At 39.9% G+C, this 21,830-nt stretch overlaps 1 protein-coding gene across 4 annotated transcripts; it reads right to left on the bottom strand.

Moving 5' to 3' along the window:
• Nucleotides 1–1,993: 1,993 nt before the first annotated feature.
• CUNH5orf22 (chromosome unknown C5orf22 homolog) lies at nucleotides 1,994–21,814 on the bottom strand. Of its 4 annotated transcripts, none has more exons than XM_036310207.1 (9): nucleotides 21,638–21,814; nucleotides 18,583–18,728; nucleotides 16,201–16,350; nucleotides 12,959–13,388; nucleotides 10,895–10,957; nucleotides 10,340–10,461; nucleotides 8,568–8,634; nucleotides 6,155–6,294; nucleotides 1,994–2,527 (listed from the first exon to the last, which is right to left on the bottom strand). In XM_036310207.1, the coding sequence occupies exons 1-9, from the start codon at nucleotides 21,716–21,718 to the stop codon at nucleotides 2,395–2,397; spliced, it is 1,332 nt and encodes a 443-aa protein (XP_036166100.1). In that variant the 5' UTR covers nucleotides 21,719–21,814; the 3' UTR covers nucleotides 1,994–2,394. The 4 variants fall into 4 exon arrangements, with proteins under 4 accessions (XP_036166100.1, XP_036166102.1, XP_036166101.1 ...); XM_036310209.1 differs by lacking the exon at nucleotides 21,638–21,814 and adding an exon at nucleotides 18,019–18,273 and having other exon boundaries at nucleotides 18,583–18,715; XM_036310208.1 differs by lacking the exon at nucleotides 10,895–10,957.
• Nucleotides 21,815–21,830: the final 16 nt, after the last annotated feature.

Raw genomic sequence — 21,830 nt, 5'->3', positions numbered from 1 at the left:
AATAAAACTTTTTGGCACATAATGTTCTACCAAAATAGAAAGTTAAATCAGTTTGCTTTGCTTTTCACAACAGAAATAAGCATTCACACTATCAGGCTTGGGAAATCAACTTGGTGACAAGAAAACCAGAATCATTGGAAAAATGGGATCTGGTGCCATCTAGTGAGTGGTAATGGTAATGTGACTGTGGCTACCAGCCATTAAGTTAGGTTAACACTATAATTTTAGTGACATGCAACTCAACAGGTACACAAGGCCTGAAAGTTACATGCAAAAATGAAGACAACTACTGTGTTAGGCTTGAGGAATAATGGTTTTTTTTCTTCTATAAATGTCATCCTACTTTTTAAAGAAAAAAAATCAAGCAGGTAAAAATGATTACTGAACATGAGGGATACTAAAGGGGAGACTTTGGCCAATTAAGTAAATGAAAAGCTGTAAGAGCGACTCAGGTAGGCTCTCTTACTCATGGGAGGCTGGTGGAAGGCAGTATTTATGGTAGGTCAGAAGTAAGGACTTAAATTTTTCCCCTATTTTTTACATAAAGAGCTGGTTTATTTATTTATTTAAAAAATATTTTATTGATTTTTTTACAGAGAGGAAGGGAGAGGGATAGAGAGTTAGAAACATCGATGAGAAAGAAACATCAATCAGCTGCCTCCTGCACGCTCCCCACTGGGGATGTGCCCACAACCAAGGTACATGCCCTTGACCAGAATCGAACCTGGGACCCTTGAGTCCGCAGGCCGACGCTCTATCCGCTGAGCCAAACTGGTTAGGGCAAGAGCTGGTTTATTTGAAAAAAGTATCTACCCAGACTGCCAATAAAGTGGCACTTAGGAACTATAATGACAATCAATGCTCACACTTACCTTCATGGAGGCCAAAACTACAGAATGGCTTTTCTGATTAGCAAACTAGAGTTAATTTTTGTTCAGTTGAGTTTACTGAAATAGACCTCCTCAACCAACAATGCTGAGAGCATTTTTAGCAAGAGCTGGGCTACAGAACAAACACTCATAGAGAGGTAGACTTCCTGTAAAATTTTCATGAACTGGCAAGTTTGTTTTATTGTTGTTGTTATTATTTTGGTAGTAGCTTTTGAGAATACTACTTTCCTATAAGGCCATGTTTGTGGCTGTCCTTCCATGATTTGTTTCTTAGCTGTCCCTCAAAAGGGCAGGGCCTTGTCTGTTCTGTTCATCACCATATACCCAGCACGGAATTATGTCTGGCACATGTCTCAATAAATGTCAGCTAGTTGAGTGAATAAATCAATGAATTAATGAATCTCATACTGCCGGGAGCCGGTGCATGCTTGCTGTTTCAAGGGACCTGGCATATATGGCATACTGTTCTTAATATGTTTGCTCACCTTCTTGGCACTATGTGTTTTAACCAAGGTCTCTGAGAAAGGTTGTTTCCCCAGGTAGGGATTTTCCCCTGAAGTTAGGGAGGGAATAAAACCTCTTAACTAAGTGCCAGGCGGGTAATTAATCACTTTAACTATGGACAATCATGCTTAAGCTACATAATCTTTACTCCCTGGAATGGAGATAAGAAACGCCCTAACCTTTGTAATAGAGATTGATAGGATTGAATCAACTGGTATAAATACAGATGTAATAAGACAGCAAGACACAGAACTCAGAACACAGAACTTAGAATACAGAGCTTAGAACACAGAACCTAGGCACAGAACCTACACAGAACGTTCTCTAGAGACAGAAGAACTTCGCTGGAGAGAACATGGCAAAAGATCCTGGACTGAACCTGACTACAGAAATTGGCAAGAGAACCTGACTAGAACCTGGTGACTGAACCTGGCTGGAGAACCTGGACAGAACCTGGCTGGAGAACCTAGCGAGGGAACATGGCTACAGAACCTGGCTGGAGAACATGGAGAACCTAGCAAGAGAACATGGACATAGAACCTGGCTGGAGATCCTAACCAGAACCTCTCTGGAGATCCAGACCAGAACTTGGCTGGAGATCCTGGCTGGAGATCCTGGCTAGGCTGCTGATCAACTGAACACTGTCTCCGTGTCCTTCCTTCTTCGCCGACTCCGTCCACACCTTTGGGGACCCCTGGACCTGCTGGGGTTGGACCCCAGCATCATACAGTCTAACTGACTTACAGGAAAAAAGGGAAAAGAGGAAAAACAAAACGCCCTCACAAAAGTGAGGACAATCACAGAAAGGAAGAAAGGTAAGCAACAGGGGTAGTCTTGATGCCAACAAAATTGCCATCATTCAACAACTGACAATACCTGAAGGATTTTAAGTCAAAGTTAATATAAAGACAAAGTGTTTTCTGGAAGACTCATTTACAAATAAGTTAATGAAAACCTGCTACTACATCGCAATGTAATAGGAGTCCAGTGTTTTGCTGTTTCAAGGTGGAGAGGACTCTGCTGAGTACACCAGGTGGAGGTCTAGAGTCCCATAGAGGGAGCGGAGCACACTGAGGACTTTTTCCTGAATGGCGTCCACTTGCTCAGAAGGACAGTAATCATCCAGACTTGACCTGGAACCAAAAAGAGAAAGAAAAAAACCTCAACCACACAAATAGGATGAGATCACTGTGCAGCGAGGAAAAGCCTGTATGTGTTGATATCAATATAAAATAGGAAGTATGCTAAATTTTGGAATAGCAGTTGAAAGCTACTAAATGTTTATTCACGTCAGGTACATGACACAACTACGTTCTTTAATCTTCTCAGCCACACCAAGAAACAGGTACGTTTACCTTCCCTTGAAAGGAACCTGAAACTGAGAAAGATTAATATGCACAGGGCCCATCTTCAAAGGCCCGGTGCTTCCTCACTGGCCTGCTGCTGCCCTGAGAGGGAGATGTTGCTGGGAACCCTGGGGCTCATTATTGTAGTGACTGGCATCCTTCCCTTCTTCGATGTGTACATTGGGGCTAGAACTCAGGAGGGAAGAGGCTTTCCAACCGATAACAGGGATCTGCTTCTAAAAACAATCTGTTAACTACACGAGTGTATAGGATCGTCCAACATGTAGTGTGGGAATGTGCTGGTGTAGGGATTGATTTCCTAGGTGGTAAGTATTGAGGAAAAGAGCCAAGTGGATGGGACAGAAATTGACATTTTGGGAGTTTTTCTGGAATCACCAAGGACAACTTGAATGGCCAGGCAGTTATGACGTCATTGACAAAGAGAGCTGGACTAAGATCTGAAATGATTTGATCAGTGTCTCCTGGTTCTGACCTGGGTGAGGAAGCCATTTTAGAAGGATGGATTGGGAAGAGCGGTGTAGAAACTTTTATAGATAGAAATGGGATTAGTTATCTAGCCTACTCCCTATCACAAGTATTTAAAACTGAACAAGTAACAGTCTTACTAAATAACCTAACTTGTGATAAACTCATTCCATTCTCTGGTGATTTTTAGGGCTTGATGTAAATATTTAACACATAATAAATGATACACAACAACGTTAAATTATTAAATACTGTCCAACATATACATATGGATAAAGACCTACTGTGACGAAGTATCATATACAAAAGATTAATTTATGACAAATAAGGGGCTGTTAAATGCTTTAAAAAAATTTCTGGCCTCTTTAACACTGTTAGATTGGTTCTTCCCCTCCCACCCCTCCCCCCATTGATTTTTAGAGAGAGAAGAAGGGAGAGAGAAAGAAACATTGATGAAAGAGATACATCGATTGGTTGCCTCCCACAATTGCCCAGACTGGGGCCAGGGAAGGAACCTGCAATCCTGGTACTGCCCTTGACCGGGATAGAAACCAGGACCCTTTGGTGCGGACACTCTAACCACTGAGCACACTGGCCAGGGCTGGAGTGGTTCTTGATGGGAGTACCAAAAGGGAGTTTTGGAATTCTGTAGGTACATTTTTGATTGTCAAATCATAATTAGGGGCCAGAGAAAGAGGACAGGGCTGCAAGAATGCTTACAATATGCAGGATAGTCCTGCAACATAAATATGAATGACCCTCTATGTCCTCAGTACTTTTCCAAGCCCCCAGAGCACTCACAGAGTGCAAAACCGGGTCCTGGTTTTCATTGTTTGAACCCAGAATGTATCATATGAATAAAGTATTTTTGAAAACAGATTCAATATGTACTAAAATTTTCAGAAATGAAACTAACTACTCTGTTAATTGAAGGAAGATTGGACCAAGAGACTGTTTTAACTAGAAAGACTGTCACTTATGGCAGCATCGTTCAAGTTATTTGGCTCATACAACATGTATCTGTCTGCGTTTGTAACTGTTACATTTTGTGACTGTTTTAATATGTATTACTTTTATCAATGACTTTCACTTCTCCTTTATGTTACAATGATATTTCTGTGTATATACATATATGAACATATATTTAAATTAGGTATATAAGTAGGTTACTGCTATAGACTAAGACTAAGTCTTTGTGAACCCCCACCCCCCCTCCATAAAATTCATTATTTGGAACCTAATTCCCAATGTGATCATATCTGGAGGTAAGCCTTTGGGAGGTGATAAGGTCATGAGGGTAGGAATCTCATAAATGAGATTAATGCCTTTACAACCATGATCCCAGAGAGCTCCTTTACCCCTTCCACCACATGAGGTTATAGGGAGAGGATGGCTTCTATGAACCAGGACCCAGGTCCTCACCACAACTCTGAACCTGCTGATGTCTTCATCTTGGACTTCCCAGCCTTAAGGCTGTGAGAAACAAATTTCTGTTGTTTATATAAGAAACAGGTCTATGATATTTTGCTACTGTAGTCTGAATGGACTAAGACAATTCTATTATCTATATATTATGTATAATATCCATATACTTTAAAATTATGCAGTTAGATTACCTATGAATTTTGTTGTAGGGCCATAAAAGATGTTATAAAATGCTTGTCATACAAAACATAAACATTATTTGAGTATTTAAAGCAGTTATTTTAGAATCTAACAGTTCTCTATAAAACCAGCCCAAATATGAACATAGAAAATAAAGTTTTTATTGTTGTAACTATTCAGCACATTAGTATGTTTAAATCTAAAACATGGCAGCACCTAAATATTCCCCTGTAGGACAAAGAAATGGGAATTCCCGTGTTTATCTGAATAATAAACACCAACTTCAAAGACAAGATAACATGTTCTTTGCTAACCATTACTAAGAGGGAAGAGAAAATACAGTATCTGAAATTTGAGCTGAGAACGTAAAAAAAAATAGATTAAAGAATTACTGTATCAGTAATCAGCAGATTCATTTAGGGAGATTTGTATTAATTCATCTAGAAAGGTTGCCACTGCTATAAGAATTTGCCACAAACATAGAGGCTTACAGCAACACAAATTTATTATAGTTTTGTTGGAGGTCAGAAGTCCTGAAATAAAGGTGCCGCGGGACTGCGTTTTTCTTCTCTTGGCTTTTCTTGCCTTCCCACCTTCTATAGCAGCGGTTCTCAACCTGTGGGTCGCGACCCCTTTGGCAGTTGAACGACCCTTTCACAGGGGTCGCCTAAGACCATCTTGCATATCAGATATTTACATTACGATTCATAACAGTGGCAACATTACAGTTATGAAGTAGCAACAAAAAACCGGTTTGGCTCAGTGGATAGAGCGTCGGCCTGCGGACTGAAAGGTCCCAGGTTCGATTCCGGTCAAGGGCATGTACCTGGGTTGCGGGCACATCCCCAGTAGGAGATGTGCAGGAGGCAGCTGATCGATGTTTCTCTCTCATCGATGTTTCTAGCTCTCTATCTCTCTCCCTTCCTCTCTGTAAAAAATCAATAAAATATATTAAAAAAAAATAATAATTTTATGGTTGGGTCACAACATGAGGAACTGTATTTAAAGGGCCAGAAAGTTGAGAACCACTGTTCTATAGGCTGCCTGCAGTCATTCCTGACCGCGTGGCCCCATCTCCATCTTCAAAGCCAACATCCTCGCACCTTCCAATCTCTCTGACTCTGAACCTATCTTCCTTGTAAGGATCCCCGTGATTACATTCCATCCACCGAGATAATCCAGGATAATCACCATATTTTAAGATCCTTGAGTTAATCAACACCTGTAAGGTCCTTTTGCCACTATAAGCCAACATTTTCACAAGTTCTTAAGATCAGGACATGAACATTTTTAATGGGCCTTTATTTAGGCTATCACACTTACCTTGCAATTGTTACAAGAGTAGGTTTTGGTAAATTTTTCAGTAAATAAAATACAGACTGAATAAGATACTCAATTTCTTGTTCTGTGCTGATATGGTGAGGAAGTTCTGAATAATCACAGGTTAGACCAGCCTGATGAACCTGAAAATAAGACAATTAAAAATTACACTGTAAGACTTTATTGTTTTTAGAAGATTCTTTATCCATTAATTGCCTTGCTGACAAATCTTTTAACATTTTTGTGAATTGGGATGATTTTTTTCCTTAATAATTTCTGTGCCACAGAAGTTACTTATTCTCTCAAGTTTGTAAGAACTGGCCTATACTCTTATTTGAGCCTGATGCCTTTTCTAGAAATAGTTCTTTAACTACTCTTTAAGTTTATTTTATGATTATGGATTCATTCAGTTTCTGTATTTACGTGAGGCTTTCTGACAATTCAGTTTCTAGCAAATTATCCATTTCACCTAGATTCTAAAAGCTGATATAAAACTATACATAATATTCTCACCTTTTCTCTCAGTGTATTATTTTCTTTTTAAATAGATGCACTTAGTACTACATTCAAAGCTTTAGGAGAATATAAGGGAGAGTCTTCCTATCTCATTTAACCTACTGTTCCTAGTTTCTTGTGTATCCTTTGTGTATAAGCACATATTACTGATATCTACACATGCATTTTAAATGTAAGCGACTGGCACCAAACTCAATATGCCTGAAAGCTGGAAGTGGCTCACAAGCTGGCATTTTGCAGCTTCTGCTTTAAAGTTCTGGAAAACTGGATCTCAAATATGTCACAGTTTTGCCTAGCGTACATGAGTGCAAAGCATGGGGAAAACACTAATCTGCTATTTTATTGGATTAACATCAAAGATTTAACTGGCAATGATCCGTCAATGTAGTAAAATGACACTCTGCATGATCTTCTCTACTAAATTGATTAAAACACTCGGTGTCCTAACCCTGCAGCTATAGGCATGCCATATTTGATTATATAATCTGTGACTGAGCCCATGACATCCCTTCTCTCAACAATGTATAAAACCCTCCCAACCATCACAAAACCCAGACGCAATGGATGGAACAGTGAAAGTAGATCTGCATGAAGTCACATGCATTAATATCACATGAGCGCAAGCATTTTTAAACCCTAAGTGTCTTCTCTTTCATTCTTTATTTTTTATTTAATCCTCACCCAAGGAGTGAGAATATTTTTCCCATGGATTTTTAGAGAGAGTGGGAGGGAGAGGAGGAGGGAAAGAAAGGGAGCGGAGGGAGAGAGAGAAACATCAATGTGATAGACACACATCAACTGGTTGCTTCCCACATGTTCCCTGTGTTCCCTGACCAGGAGCTGGGGTTGGATCTGCAACCCACGTATGTGCCCTTGACCAGAAATTGAACCTGTGACCTTTCGGTGCACAGGCCGATGCTCTAACCATTGAGCTCTGCTGGTCAGGGCTTCTCTTTCATTCTTAGTAACTGCCATTAAAAAGAAGGATGACTATGTATGGTGCTAGCTGGGTATTAGAAATACTGGGCGAACGCTTTGTAAAGTATATGGTTGTCTCACCACTATGCTGTACACCTGATTGCAATACAAAATAATACTGAATGTACAAAAAAAAGAGATGAGTCTTAGATTAGCCACAATTTAACCAAAATATTCTTTTGCTGGTATTTTTTATTCTCATAAAGTTAGCATTAAGTCAATATGTAAACTTCAGTTCAAATTAGGTGGTTCGATTGCATTCCATGATTAAATAAAATATTAAGAAGCACCAGAAATAAAAGAACACAAGGCTGGGGCTGTGTGTGTGTCTCAGCTCTGGCACAAAATCAGAGAAAAAGCACATGAACTTCAGCTGGGAAAATTTATACTTCAAAGACTGCAGAATGATATCAAAATAAAAGAGATTATCATTAAAGGTTTCTCTTTTGCCACAGAATTCAAGTCTCTGCTGGCAAACAAAGTCAGTTGTACAGCTGATTCAGTTAAGATGCCAGCACCAATTCACCAGAGCGCTTTCTGCGTCTTTGTTTGGTTTTTATAATCAGAAAATTTTACAGAGTCAGGAAACAAAGGAGGAAAGGAGTAAAAAAAAAAAAACTTGTATTCTTTCTTTTCTCTGGAAGAAGAGCTCTGACAGAAACAAAAACAAAACCCCACAGACAAAAAAATACAGCACTTTTACCTCATAGGTAAAATTGGGAAAAATATGTTATTCCTAGAAAAATTAAAAATGTCCCAGCTTCTAAAAAGCATTTATTTCTTTTTCACCACTTAAAAAATATTCATTCACACTTCCCAAGAACACGAATAAAAGTGACCTACTTTAACAAAAAACACAGTTTTCTACCCAGAAATGCCTTTGGAAAGGGCCAACTTTTTACTTCAATATAAAATCATTTACCATTTCATAGTCTGGCACATCCATCCGTTTTTTCAAACTCTGCACAAGTGGAACTAGTGATTCCATTCTGGAAAATAGCCACAGCTCAATTAAACATCACATCACCGCAACCAAAATTACAGTAGCCAGTGATACATTACCCTTAAAATTCACCACTAATAATATGGTTCTTGGGAAATGAAAGATAAAGCTGTTCAAATGTCATCTTAAAAATGTTCCCTGCTGTTTCCTTACCTAAAAAGGTTACAGATTGTGTTCAAGATTGAAAATTAGCACTTGAGAAACCGAGCTTTTCCTTTTCTTTAAAAATGCAAGTTCTACTGTGACTTTAAAAGTCACTTTGATCAGCAAGAAAAGTGCCTTTAGCACAGTGTTGAAAAAAGCCTGAACTGATGTTAAAGTGCCGGGTTACTATTTACTGATGTGATTATGCATAAGTAACACACAGCAAAGGAAGGTATCTCTGTCTCATCATTTAGCCAAATAATTCCTCTCCCCAGAGATAACTGCTTTTCTAGTTTCCTCCTTATTCTCCCAGAGACCTGCTGAATTATCTCTCTCTATAAAAGCCTAAGCGACCATTACGACTGAACGACCAGATCGACCAGTCACTATGATGCTCACTGACCACCAGGGGGCAGACGCTCAACGCTGACGCCCCCTGGTGGTCAGTGCACTCCCACAGCCTGCCTCCCGCGGCCCCTCCCCCCTGCTTGGCCAACCTCCTGGGGTCCCTCCCCGCTGCTGGCTGTCTACTCCCCACCCCATAGGCCTTGATCGCAGGCCAGGCCGAGGGACCCCACCCATGCACGAGTTTGTGCACTGGGCCTCTAGTTTTCAATAACTGTTACATAACAAATCTTAGTGGCTTGAACTACTATGATTCTAACTATATTTTGTTGCTACCTTATGACAGATTTCTCACATTTACATGTGGAGAATAGTCTGTTTGTGGGAGATCAATTTGAAAATAAGCTGGTTCTGGTCTTCTATGCTCATGGGCACACAAAGTTTGTGTCTGACAGTTTTATTTTAGTTACCTGGTCTTATGAGTTTATATAACTTAAAGAATTACTTTAGAGAATGGTAGCTATAATATTTATGTCACTTACTATTCTTTCAAACTAGTATTAATACTAAAGGCATTCTTCACTCTGCCCCCAAATAAACAGATGATCACTTTAAAAGAACTTTTGTCTCCCTATTTTCAGGTTGACACTGAGAGAATTAGCCAAATAAATGACCCAATGACAATCTCAGCTCTCAAATCTTGCTCCTTGATGCTATGGGCAGCTTGAAAACAAACTCTTCTACTCATAGTTGGGCTATCCTTAAAAAGAGGCACATTTTCACATAATTTACTAGTCTAGTAATTTTTTTTTATTTTACTTAGAACAGGGGCTGTCTTACTCATCTTTAATCTTCCATGAAACCCACCACATCTTGTATATAATAGGGGCAGCTGCTGCACAATGACTAAAAGCACACCCACTTGCTATGTGATTTGGGATGACTTAACCTCTGTGCCTTAGTTTCCTCATCTATAAAAAAGAAATGATAATAATGAAGCTGTAAGATTGTTATAAGCAATAAATAAGATAATGCAAGGAAAACCTTAGAATTATACTGGGCACACAGAAAATAATAAATGCTAACTAGTAAATTTGTGTTGAAATTTAATACTAATTTTTAAAAGCAATTTAGTAAATCTAGCCATCTATCTAGGACTGAAATATAGTAGAGTTGGAGAAAAAAATGCCTGAAGGTCTTACCCAGGGTTTGAAGCCCATTTCTGTACAGTTTCTTCATCATCACAATCACACAAATCAGCAAAAGTAGCTTCTAAATCTTCTAGTTGGTGAATTCGAGTATCAACACAATCTACCAAATCTTCCTTTAAATGCACAGAAAAGCCGAGATTATAGTTATTCTTTCAAAAACAAGTAAAGGAGGGTGGGGGAAGTAGAAGTGGGCAAAGGGGGGATAAACGGGAACAGAGACTTGATTTTAGGTGGTGAGTGTACAATGCACTATGCGGATGCTGTTTTATCGGGTTGTACACTTGAAACTTGTATGGTTTTATTAACCAATGTCACCCCAATAAACTTAATTTAAAAATAAATAATTTAAAAAATGCCCTATACTGTAAAACAAACAAAAATCGCAATTCATTTAATTAAAACATGATTTTCAAGTACAAATCATAAACTTCCCCATTAAACACACACACAAAGATTTTGGACAGTTGAGAGCCCTCTAATAAACTGTTAAGATATTATTAAATATGTGACAAATAGATAAGCCCCAAAGAAATAAATGGAGGATACCTCTGTCAGGTTGGTGCCAGGCTTTTTAAATTGGTAGAGCTCTTGTAAGATTTTGTATTCCTCCTAAAAATAACACAAAAAAATCAATATACTAGAAAAAAAATTATTTTTTTCAATGATATGCTTTAAGTGAAAAATGGCTGTGATACAAGAACATCCTACATAATCATTAAAAAATCTATCTGGGAAAATCAGGCAAAATGTACAATTCAGATTTCATTGTAAATATTATAATTTCTTCAGAGTTTACTCTATCCTTCTGGGCATGACAAGTAGAGGTCTATGATTATTTAGATAAATCACAATGGCTTCTGATATGTATACAGAATAAGGATTGTAAAGTACAGCAGCATCATTATAAATCAAAAACTGAACCTAGAAAAAAGACAGTTAATTTGAATCTCCCCAAAATAGATCTGGAACAACTTTCTGAACACGAAGGCAAACAGATACACATGCCCATAAAATGCACCCTTGAATGCTCATTTGGACCATGAACTCATCTGTTTCCCAAATACATAATTCTATTTTAGATCAGTGCATACTGGTATTGTCTGGTGATTTGCATTTAAGATCTGCTGAGATATCCTAAGGATCACAGGACTCAAAAATTAATTATAACAAGTACATGTGTAATTAGGCACCTTATTGTTTACTGAAAAATTTGTCACACAGGGTTTTATAGACATAAAATATCTTTGGGCTCGGCCAGCCTGGCTCAGTGGTTGAGCATTGACCTATGAACCAGCCTGGATGAGGGGATGATGGCTGTTTGCAGTTGGTCACACCCCCTTCAGGGTGGGGGTCCCCACTGGGGTGCCTGGCCAGTCTGGGTGAGGGGCTGAGGGCCGTTTTCAGGCTGGTGGGTGACTGAAGCTCCCAACCTCTTTTTTTTTCTTTCCTTTTTTATTCTGGGATTTATTTACCTTCTATGGCTGTCACTGGAGCTGAGAGCTGGCTTTAGCTCTGAGGCTCGGCTCCAGCTCTGAGACCTTGGCTGCTGAAAACAGGAATCTAGGGTTTGTTTGGGTTCTATAATTGTAACACTGTTGCGGTCCTGCTCGCTCCAGCTCTGACGGCTGAAAGCACGTTTCTGGGGTTTGTTTAGCTTCTATAATTGCAACATAGTTGCTTAGAGTGCAAGCTCAGAGGCCGGCAGCGGCAGGCGGGGAACCTTGGCTTCCTCCGTCACTGGAGCAAGCAAGCCTCCTGTTTGCTTCAGCTGCCTGGCTGCCAGCCGCCATCTTGGCTGGCAGTTAATTTGCATATCTCGCTGATTAGCCAATGGGAAGGGTAGCGAAGTTACAGTTAATTATCATGTTTCTCTATTATTAGATAGGCTATATATCTACATTAATACAAAAGATGCAAATTGACCATACCTTCACGATGCCTACCAGCCAATCAGGAGTGACTATGCAAATCAACCCAAAAAAGATGGCAGGTTAATTTGCATTTGCAGGTGCCGAGCGGCCGGGGGCAGGATGCAGGCATTTTGCACCGCCCCAGCCGCTCCGGGCTTCTGGGCAGTGTGGGAAGGCAGAAAGGCGGCTCCGGCAGGAGCGAAGGCGGTGCTGGTAACCATGGGAAGGAAGGCTCATTCTTGCACAAATCTTCGTGCATCGGGCCTCTAGTATATACATATATATAAATCATCTCTGGGAAGATAGCATAAAAAACTGGCCATAGTATTTGTTTCAAGCTAAGAATCTGAGGGTATGGGAATGGGTAAGAGACTGACATTCTTTAATATACACACTTTCTTCTATTATATCACTTTTGTTTTTCAACCATCCATGCACACATCACCCCAATTACTAGTAATAGATGCAAAATAATAAATACTATCTAGAGCAGGGGTCTGTTTTTGTATGGCCTTCAAGTTATGGATGGTATATATAATTACAAAGGCTCTGAAAGAGCAACAAGGAAGAATATGTGACAGAGGCCATATGATGACCCCAATACAGTCATTACTATCTGGCTGTTTGCAGAAAGTTTGCTGATCCCTGATCTACAGAAATGTCATATAATTCTCAAGATCTACATTTTAAAAATGTTTACCTGAGTGAACATTTCTTTGAAGGGATTCTTGACTGAAAAAAAATCTAAGTCAATATCTAAAACAAATGCATCCCCTTTCTTCAAAATTTCCAGAATTTCTCCAGAGCTGACTGTAGTCTGGCATTCCTGGCTCTCAGAAGAACGTGAACATGAAGGTTCCAGGCTGGTGTGGACCCTTCTCTGGGTCACTGTGTCCTTTTCCAATCCTTCTGAACAAGAGGCACAGTTAGTAGAGGCAGTGTGTTCTGTGTCTTCCCGTGCTAGCTTTGGTTTCTTAGCAGAAGACACTGCATCGTTTTCCTCTTGATTGTTACAGAGTTTATATGGCTTTACCATAATTACATCCAATTGTAAAGGTTTTTGGTTCTCTAGCTGGTCTTCAGTTACATAAAGACCATCACTTAGGAAGTAGTGATCTGTACTTGTTACCCTGGATCAGAGGAAAAAACTATTTTAAAGATGAATAGATAAATTAATTGATATTTCATATAGCATTTCCATGGCATTGCAGATCTATAAGAAAGGACATATTAGACAAAACCTGAGAGCTGTCTTTAATATTTGCACTTCCTATGCTTCTGTAGAAATAGCATTCCCCAAGTTTTTAACTGGGCACACAACTGCCCAGTCACATTTGACTAAGTTCTCGCCTTGCTCTCCCTCCCCAACTACTGGCATATGACATGGAAGTGGCAAGCCCACTTGGAATATGAGGACAAAGGCAACATTCTAGAGATAATGGGGCAAAAAGATAGAAGGAACTGGGGTTACCTAAACGACAGAACTGCCATCTGGGCCCTGGACTGAATGCAGTAAACTAATCTGAGAAAGGAAAATGATGCTATTCAAGCCGGTGCCTTGGCTTTCTCTCATACCAGTTGAAACTCTATCTCCCCCTCCTCAAAAAAGAAAATCACTTAAGAGAAAAATTACACATCTGGAAATAATTCTTATAATAGAAGCTCCCTCTGATGTATTTCAAAGCTTCGTTAAACTTGATATAATCATAATATCTACACTAAATAAAAGAGAAAGATGCAAATTGACTGCACCTTTGTGACGCCCACCAGCCAATCAGGAGTGAGTATGCAAATTAACCCAACAAAATGGAGGGCAAATTAACCCAATAAAGATGGAAGGTTAATTTGCATACACAGACACTGGGTGGCTGGGATGCTTGTGTCATTGCCATGGCGATGACACAGGCGTTCTGCACCGCCCCAGCCGCTCCAGGCCTCTGGGCAGCATGGGAAGGCGGAAAGGCGGCTCTGGGCCGGAGCGAAGGCAGTGCCGGCAGCCAGGGGAAGGAAGGCCCATTCTTGCACGAATCTTCATGCTTCGGGCCTCTAGTTTTAATATAAACAGCAACTTAAAAAAAATCTTGTACATGTGCAGCACGTATTTCACAAGTTGCAGATTTCTGATTTTAGACACATTGGCATGATCTTACCTTTCCAACTATATTATGCCTTGGTAAGTGTTATGAACAGTGAATGCAGGCTCTATCCAACTAAAATAATGGTTAATAATTACTCCCACCCATTCTACTCCAACATATACAGCCTTAAATTGAAAAAGACATAATTGTCCCAAAAAAGATTAATGATGCAATAAAGCTAATGTCCAGGCTTATTAAAAATTGTATCATCCTAAAAAAGACAAAGGCTTAACCTAAATTTGTATTCTTCTTTAATAATGGATATTTTACTTTGTTAGTATCAGTACAAACATACACATTTCAGACTGTATACCTACATGTATGGGAATTTCTTTCATAAATTTTTACTTGTAGGATTACGATCATGAGATAATCAAAATCTTCCTAATATTGTTATTACACTGAGTTTCAAATGTCTATTTCAGATTACTCAAAATTATTTGATTTTGCAGAAATCTGTTATAGGTTAAAGCAGGCCTACTCAATGAAGTATTGATAAAAACCCTACCACTCTTTCACATATGTTAGAATTATGTATAATATTTATTATATGAGGAACCCTATTTATTTAGTATTATATCCTCAATAAATACAATTTCATATATACAAAATTAAGTTATTTGTGTAATTGATAATAATATATAACAAAAGTGAGTTGTATCACGAAGGTAAGCCAGAAGTAAAAACTATCATTTTCAGTGAGAAAGATTTCATTTTCCATGTATGACCATTTAATCCCACTATCCTCCAGGTTATAGAAAGTTATAGTTCCACTACTTAAAACATTCATCTCATCACAAGAGAATTAAGAAGATACACAAAACATTGATTACATAGCTTTACAACAAAAATAGTTGCACATGTAAACTGACAGAGTATTCTGTAATTTAATTTAGATTATCTAAAACTGATCATGTTAATAAAATTAAAACACCAAATCTACTTTATAGCCATTAGATTAAAAAAAAAAAAAAAAAGTGAGCCCAGTGGTTCAGCATTGACCTATGAACCAGGAGGTCACCGTTCTATTCCTGGTAAGGGCACATGCCCAGGTTGCAGGCTCGATTCCTAGTAGGGGGCGTGCAGCCAGCAGCCGATCAATGATTCTCTCTCATCATTGATGTTTCTCTCTCTCCCTCTCCCTTCCTCTGAAATCAAAAATAAAAAAATTAAAAGATAAAATTGAGATAATTCTGCTTTTTCACTACTAATTGCTCCATTCAGCAGATCATAGTTATACTGGAAGAAAATAGTAAATGTATCATTAAATATTTAAATCTAAAAAGTACTTGAACGATTTAATGGAGTTAGTCAACAATGGAGCTAAAATTCTAGATGATGAAGATCATGTTATTCAAAAACCAACTTGGCACCCTGGCCTGGTGACTCAGTTAGAGGGAGTGTCGTCCCATACACCAAAACGTTGAAGGTTCGATCCTGGTATTCCCAGTTGGGGCCCATGAGAGGCAACTTACAGATGTTTTTCTCTTACATCAATGTCTTTCTCTCTCTCCCTTCCTATTTTTTTCTAAAAATCAACAGAAAAACAGCCACCAAACATATCCTCGGGTGAGGACTGGAAAAAAAACACAACAAAAATCTTGACCAGTAACAAAATATAGATGGTGTGTGAAGAAGGTCAAGAGACTTGAAAACCTGTTCCTGGTGTTTGAGAACTCTTTTTGGAAGAGCTGAGGCTAAATCTGACTCTATATATATGTTGAGATACTTATAAATTATTGCAGGAATCCAACATAAGATAGAAGCATTCAACCTTTCATAGTCATAAATATGAGGAAATTACCTGATTGTTGTGGTAGAAGTGTCTTTGCCTACTAAAAAGTTATGTGTACCCTCTCTGATTTGCTGAGCCCATGTGGGATGAAGCCATATTACATTGGAAAAATGGCCAGCATAAACTGCAGGCATAATCCAGTTCTCAATACTTAATTCTCTGGAAGAGAAACAGAAAGGAAGAATGAAACTATTAGTGAGTGATTTTTTTCCAAATGTAATTTCATTCACAATAATATTTTAAGACAGTAGGTCTCAAAGCATGGTCTGAGGGACCCTTGGGAGGTGCCTGAGACCTTTCTTGTGACCACTAGTTAAAAACAGTTTTCCTAAAACACTAAGGCATTCTTTCGTTTTCTTATGGTATTGACATTTGCACAGGTGGTGCAAAGCAATGGAGGGTTGATGTCCTAAGATTAATCAAGGTAACAGAACCAAACTCTACTAGTAGTCACTGTATTCTTCACTACCATGCACTAACGCTCTCCCCACCCCATCACAGTCAGTTTCAGGTAAGAATGTCCTTCATGATTATAACTTGATCTTGAGTATACATTTTAAAATGTGGCTTATATCTATTTTTATATCACAAAATGAGAAGTGCACGGAAAGCACTTCTGCTATATACTTTGAAGTAAGTGGTTGTCTCAAGGAAAAGCACTTTTGATTCAATTGCAGGCTAAATACCAAACTGATTAATAAACCATGGTTATTCAGACTTGAATCTGAATTGTTGGATTCTACAGTCTAGCTAAGCTTTAGGAAACTAACACTTATCAAATGTCTGTATAATATTAAAGAATATTCACAATGATCTGAAAAGGCTATGAAAATTATCTTCCTGAATCTTTTTCCACCAAAACAACATATGGCAACAGACTGGATGCAGAAGCAGATATGAGAATCCATCTGCTTTCTATAAAGGCAAATATAAAAGAGATTTACAAAAATTTAAACAGTATTGCTCTTCTTACTAGATTTTTTTTTTTGCTTTAGAAAATACATTTGCTTTTTTTCCATAAAATTTTTGATGCTAACGTATAAAGCAGTGATGGCGAACCTTTTGAGCTCGGCGTGTCAGCATTTTGAAAAACCCTAACTTAACTCTGGTGCTGTGTCACATGTAGAAATTTTTAGTATTTGCAACCATAGTAAAACAAAGACTTATATTTTTGATATTTATTTTATATATTTAAATGCCATTTAACAAAGAAAAATCAACCAAAAAAAACGAGTTCGCGTGTCACCTCTGTGTCACGCGTGTCACAGGTTCGCCATCACTGGTATAGAGGGCTATTGTTATTTTGAAATTAATATTTTATATACATCTCAGTTTTAATTTCAAACATGGTAAATATCAATAGATATAACCCACATTAAAGAAAAAGCTCAATGATTTTTAAGAGTATTGGAATCCTGAGACTAAAAAGTTTAACAACTATTATTCTATGACTAACTGTACAGTCTGCATCCCTGTTTCATAATTCTTTTCAATTTCTAAGACATAGAACCTCTAAATATAAAAGAGTAAGGACAATGGCAGAGCTACCATGTTTCTTTAGAAACTAGTGCTCTGAATTGGGGTTTTGGAAAAAGCGAAATATAGTAGGGTAAAATTAAATCACACAAGTATCTATCTTTTAATTTTATAAATCAGAAAAATTACTGCTATGTAACTTTTTATATTGTACAAATAGGCTACATGCTACCAAATATGCACTTAAAGAGGCAGGGACAGAATTTCAGGGAACTTTCTTACAGAAGAGAAACTAATAAGTAACTATTTAGAGATACATTAGGTATGATCCTTCATGAAGAATAGAGTTACCATTTCACTTTCATCTCAATGATTCTATATAACTGAAAATCAGCAGGATTTGTGACCTGAAAGTAACAAATTGGGAGGTTGAAAAAACTCAATACTGGAAGACAAGATATACAAATTAAATTACTGCACATTTTCTTGTGCCTCAGTTTTAAAATGGAGAGGAAGGGAGAATTGGCTCAAATAACTTACCAAGTGTCTTCTTTTTCTAAAATTCTGTATTTTATAGCAGAATCTGGCAAACACTGGCTGAGCCACCTGTCTTTGTAAATAAAGTTTTACTGGAACAAAACCACAGCCATTTGTTTACATACTGTCTAGAGCTGCTTTCACACTAGGAGGGCAGGGATAAGCAGTTGCAACAGAGACCATATGGCCAGCAAGCCTAAAATATCTACTACCTGGCTCTTTAAGAAAAAGTCTGTCAACACTAGCTCTAAATAAAATATAAAAGGCAAACAAAGCAAACTTCTAAGCTTAACAAAATCTATATCCCTTAACTGCTTATTATCTATTGCAAATGGTATTTCAAGCACATAAACAATCATTAACAAAACCATATATTACCCAAAAAGAGTTTCCTTATCAAACACGGTGTCAGCTGGCATATTCACAGGAATAAGGAGATCTGGATGTGAATCAAAATGCACAAAACTTATATTACTGTCAGGAAGATGTTTTGAGCCAATGGCGCGGTATATGAACGGCAGAACCTGTGAAAGACACATGCACACATTCAGAATTGGCACTGACATCACGAGCATACACTCATCTGCAGACTGAAAACGTTAAATGTAACTGCACGTAATCTGAAGCACACCACGTTGTTAGCAAGCAGGAAAATACATGTCGGAAAAGGTGCTCATTGTAGATTATTTAGATAACGATCTCAAGCTTTATTTTTCCCCTCAGAACTTCCAACTTGCACCTCCAAAGGCTCTAATGGGTACCTCTGCTGTCATCTTGCCACCACAACAAACTTAACAATGTGAAAAAACAAAGGATGAAGGCTCAGAAAACACCTGCTAGTTCATACATGTTCTGGCACTAAAGATGTGTTCACGCTACTCTGGGTCTCAGGGCCCTTTCCATACTTTAGGAGAGGCAGTTGGGCTAGGCCAGTGGTCGGCAAACTGCGGCTCACGAGCCACATGCGGCTCTTTGGCCCCTTGAGCGTGGCTCTTCCACAAAATACCGACTTCTGCGCATGGGCCACGAAGTTTCAATCGCACTGTACGTGCGTGCCCGCACGTGATATTTTGTGGAAGAGCCACACTCAAGAGGCCAAAGAGCCGCAGTTTGCTGACCACAGGTCTAGGCGGTCTATAGGGCTTGGTCCTGATACAGTCTGTATATTTGTAGGTTTAAGACTGAATTTGACTAAGCAAAGAAAAAACCCCTCATAGACACTGACAAAGAGAAAAGGGAATGGAAGCTAGAAGAGAGTCAAGGTGGGATAAAGGACTTAGAGTGGTGAACACACAATACAATGTACAGATGAATTAGAACTGTATACCTGAAACCTATATAATTTTATTAACCAACTGGAGGCTCAGTGCACAAAATTTGTGCAGGCAGGGCGGGTGTGTGTGTGTCCCTCAGCCCGGCCTGCACCCTCTCCAATCCGGGACCCCTTGGGGGATGTCTGATTGCCGGTTTACACCAGCAGTCAGATATCGCTCTTGCAATCTGGGTCTGCTAGCTCCTAACCACTCACCTGCCTGCCTGCCTGATTGCTCCTAACTGCTCTCCCCTGCCGGCCTGATCGCCCCTAACCACCTCTGCCTCGGTAGACACCAAAGCTTTGTCCAGAAGGATGGTGGACCTGGTCTAATTAGCATATTACCATTTTATTAGTACAGTGGGGCCTTGACTTACAAGTGTCCCGACTAATGAGTTTTTTGAGATACCAGCTGTCTCTCGGCCAATTTTTTGCATTGAGTTGACAGAGTAATTTGAGTTAACGAGCTCCTTAATGAGCTCAGTCTCGGAAGGAATTAAAATCGTAGGTTAAGGCCCCACTGTATAGATATCACTCCAATGAATTGATTAAGAAATACCCCACAATGAGTTATGAGAGAGAGAGGAAAGAAAGAAAGAAAAGAAAGAAAAGAAAGAAAGAAAGAAAGAAAGAAAGAAAGAAAGAAACAAAGAAAGAGAGAGACTGAATTTGAAGGCACCGCCTAACCCACACTTGCTCTTTCTCTCAGGTCCACACACACAGTGTGTGTCCAGGTCCTGAGAAGCCAAACTTCCTTCCTCTCCTCTTAACTTTCTCCACCCATAAATCCGGGATCACCCTTTTCCTCTTTCATATCCAGAGAATTCTCAAAGTTTATTAATGCTACTTAATGCTGGGGTCCCACCCCAGCAGGTCCAGGGGTCCCCAAAGGTGTGGACGGAGTCGGCGAAGAAGGAATGACACGGAGGCAGCGTTCAGTTGACCAGCATGGTTGGGTTCTCTCTCCTGGTTCTATCTAGGATCTCCAGTCAGGTTCTGTCGTCAGGTTCTGTCGCTAGGTTCTCCAGACTGGTTCTGTCCAGCCAGGTTCAGTCACCAGGTTCTAGCCAGGTTCTGTCTCTAGAATCTTCAGCCAGGTTCTCTCGCTAGGTTCTGTCTCTAGGTTCTGTGGCCAGTTTCTGTCCAGGATCTTTTGTCATGTTTTCTCCAGTGAAGTTCTTCTGTGTCGGTTCTGTGTCTAGGTTCTGTGTGTAGGTTCTGTGTCCTGTTGTCTTGTTACATCTGTATTTATACCAGTTGATTCCAATCCTATCAATCTCTATTCCAAAGGTTAGGGCGTTTCTTATCTCCATTCCAGGGAGTAAAGATTATGTAGCTTAAGCATGATTGTTCGTAGTTCAAGTGATTAATTACCCGCCTGGCACTTAGTTAAGGGGTTTTATTCCCTCCCTAACTTCAGGGGAAAATCCCTACCTGGGGAAACAACCTTTCTCAGAGAGGTGACCTTGGTTAAAACACATAGTGCCAAGAAGGTGAGCAAACATATTAAGAACAGTATGCCATATATGCCAGGTCCCTTGAAACAGCAAGGATGGACCAGCTCCCGGCAACTTAAAAGTTTCAGATCCATGGACCTCGTTTGTAGGCTTCCAGAAATCTGCATTCAGGCACTGTTTTAGCAACTCTTCATGTATAGAAACTATCTTTAGTGTTTAGAAACGGGGACACCGTGCTAAAAAATGTACGTGCACACTGCACACAATAACACTAACGGCTCCAAGAAGGCTACGGTGACTGTACCCGTCTCACAGATGACAGTGCGCATTCTTAACAAAAAGCCTCCCACCCACACAGCAGGACAGTGCTGGCGACCAGACAGCAGGAAGCTCGCGCTAAGGTGCAGGTAAAGGTAGGGATTCCGGGCTCTGCGGCCAGACTGCCCAAGGTTCGAATCCCGGCACTACCAGTGGTTGGCTGCGGGGTTTTGGGGCAAAGCGTGCGAGTTAAATGAGTTGCCCGTGGCCGACTAAGTGCCCCAGAAACGCCAGCGCCTACTTTTCCAAGGTCCTGGGGTTCTCCCCACCGCAAGGCAACCCGCGCCGGTACCACATTCCGGTTCTGTCCGGCCTCCCAGGCCGGGGCTCCGCCGCGCCCGCTCACCTCCTGGTGATCCTCCACCACCCACACCGGGAGCTCGGGGTAGCGCCGGACGCGAGGGCCTTCTCCCGCCGCGTCGCTCATGTTTCCGCGCTCGGCTGCGTCCCGGGAGCCCGAGGACCTGCAGAAGCCGGAGAGCCGACCCTACCGCCTCCCCGGGCGCACAGCGCGCTCACCCGGTTGCGGTTCCGGATTG

The sequence above is a fragment of the Myotis myotis genome, unplaced genomic scaffold (assembly GCF_014108235.1).
Source record: "Myotis myotis isolate mMyoMyo1 unplaced genomic scaffold, mMyoMyo1.p scaffold_m19_p_5, whole genome shotgun sequence".
In the NCBI taxonomy this organism is placed as follows: Eukaryota; Metazoa; Chordata; class Mammalia; order Chiroptera; family Vespertilionidae; genus Myotis; species Myotis myotis.
Note: the sequence above shows the minus strand (reverse complement) of the source record. Positions and strands in the feature narration are given on the sequence as shown.

Coding starts and splice junctions, on each gene's coding strand:
- CUNH5orf22 (XM_036310207.1), bottom strand. CDS start 21,718: ATGAGCGACGCGGCGGGAGAAGGCCCTCGCGTCCGGCGCTACCCCGAG. Junction 13,389..16,200: donor ACTTCTACCACAACAATCAG/GTAATTTCCTCA, acceptor CCTCTGATCCAG/GGTAACAAGTACAGATCACT. Junction 10,958..12,958: donor TCAAAGAAATGTTCACTCAG/GTAAACATTTTT, acceptor TGTTATTTTTAG/GAGGAATACAAAATCTTACA.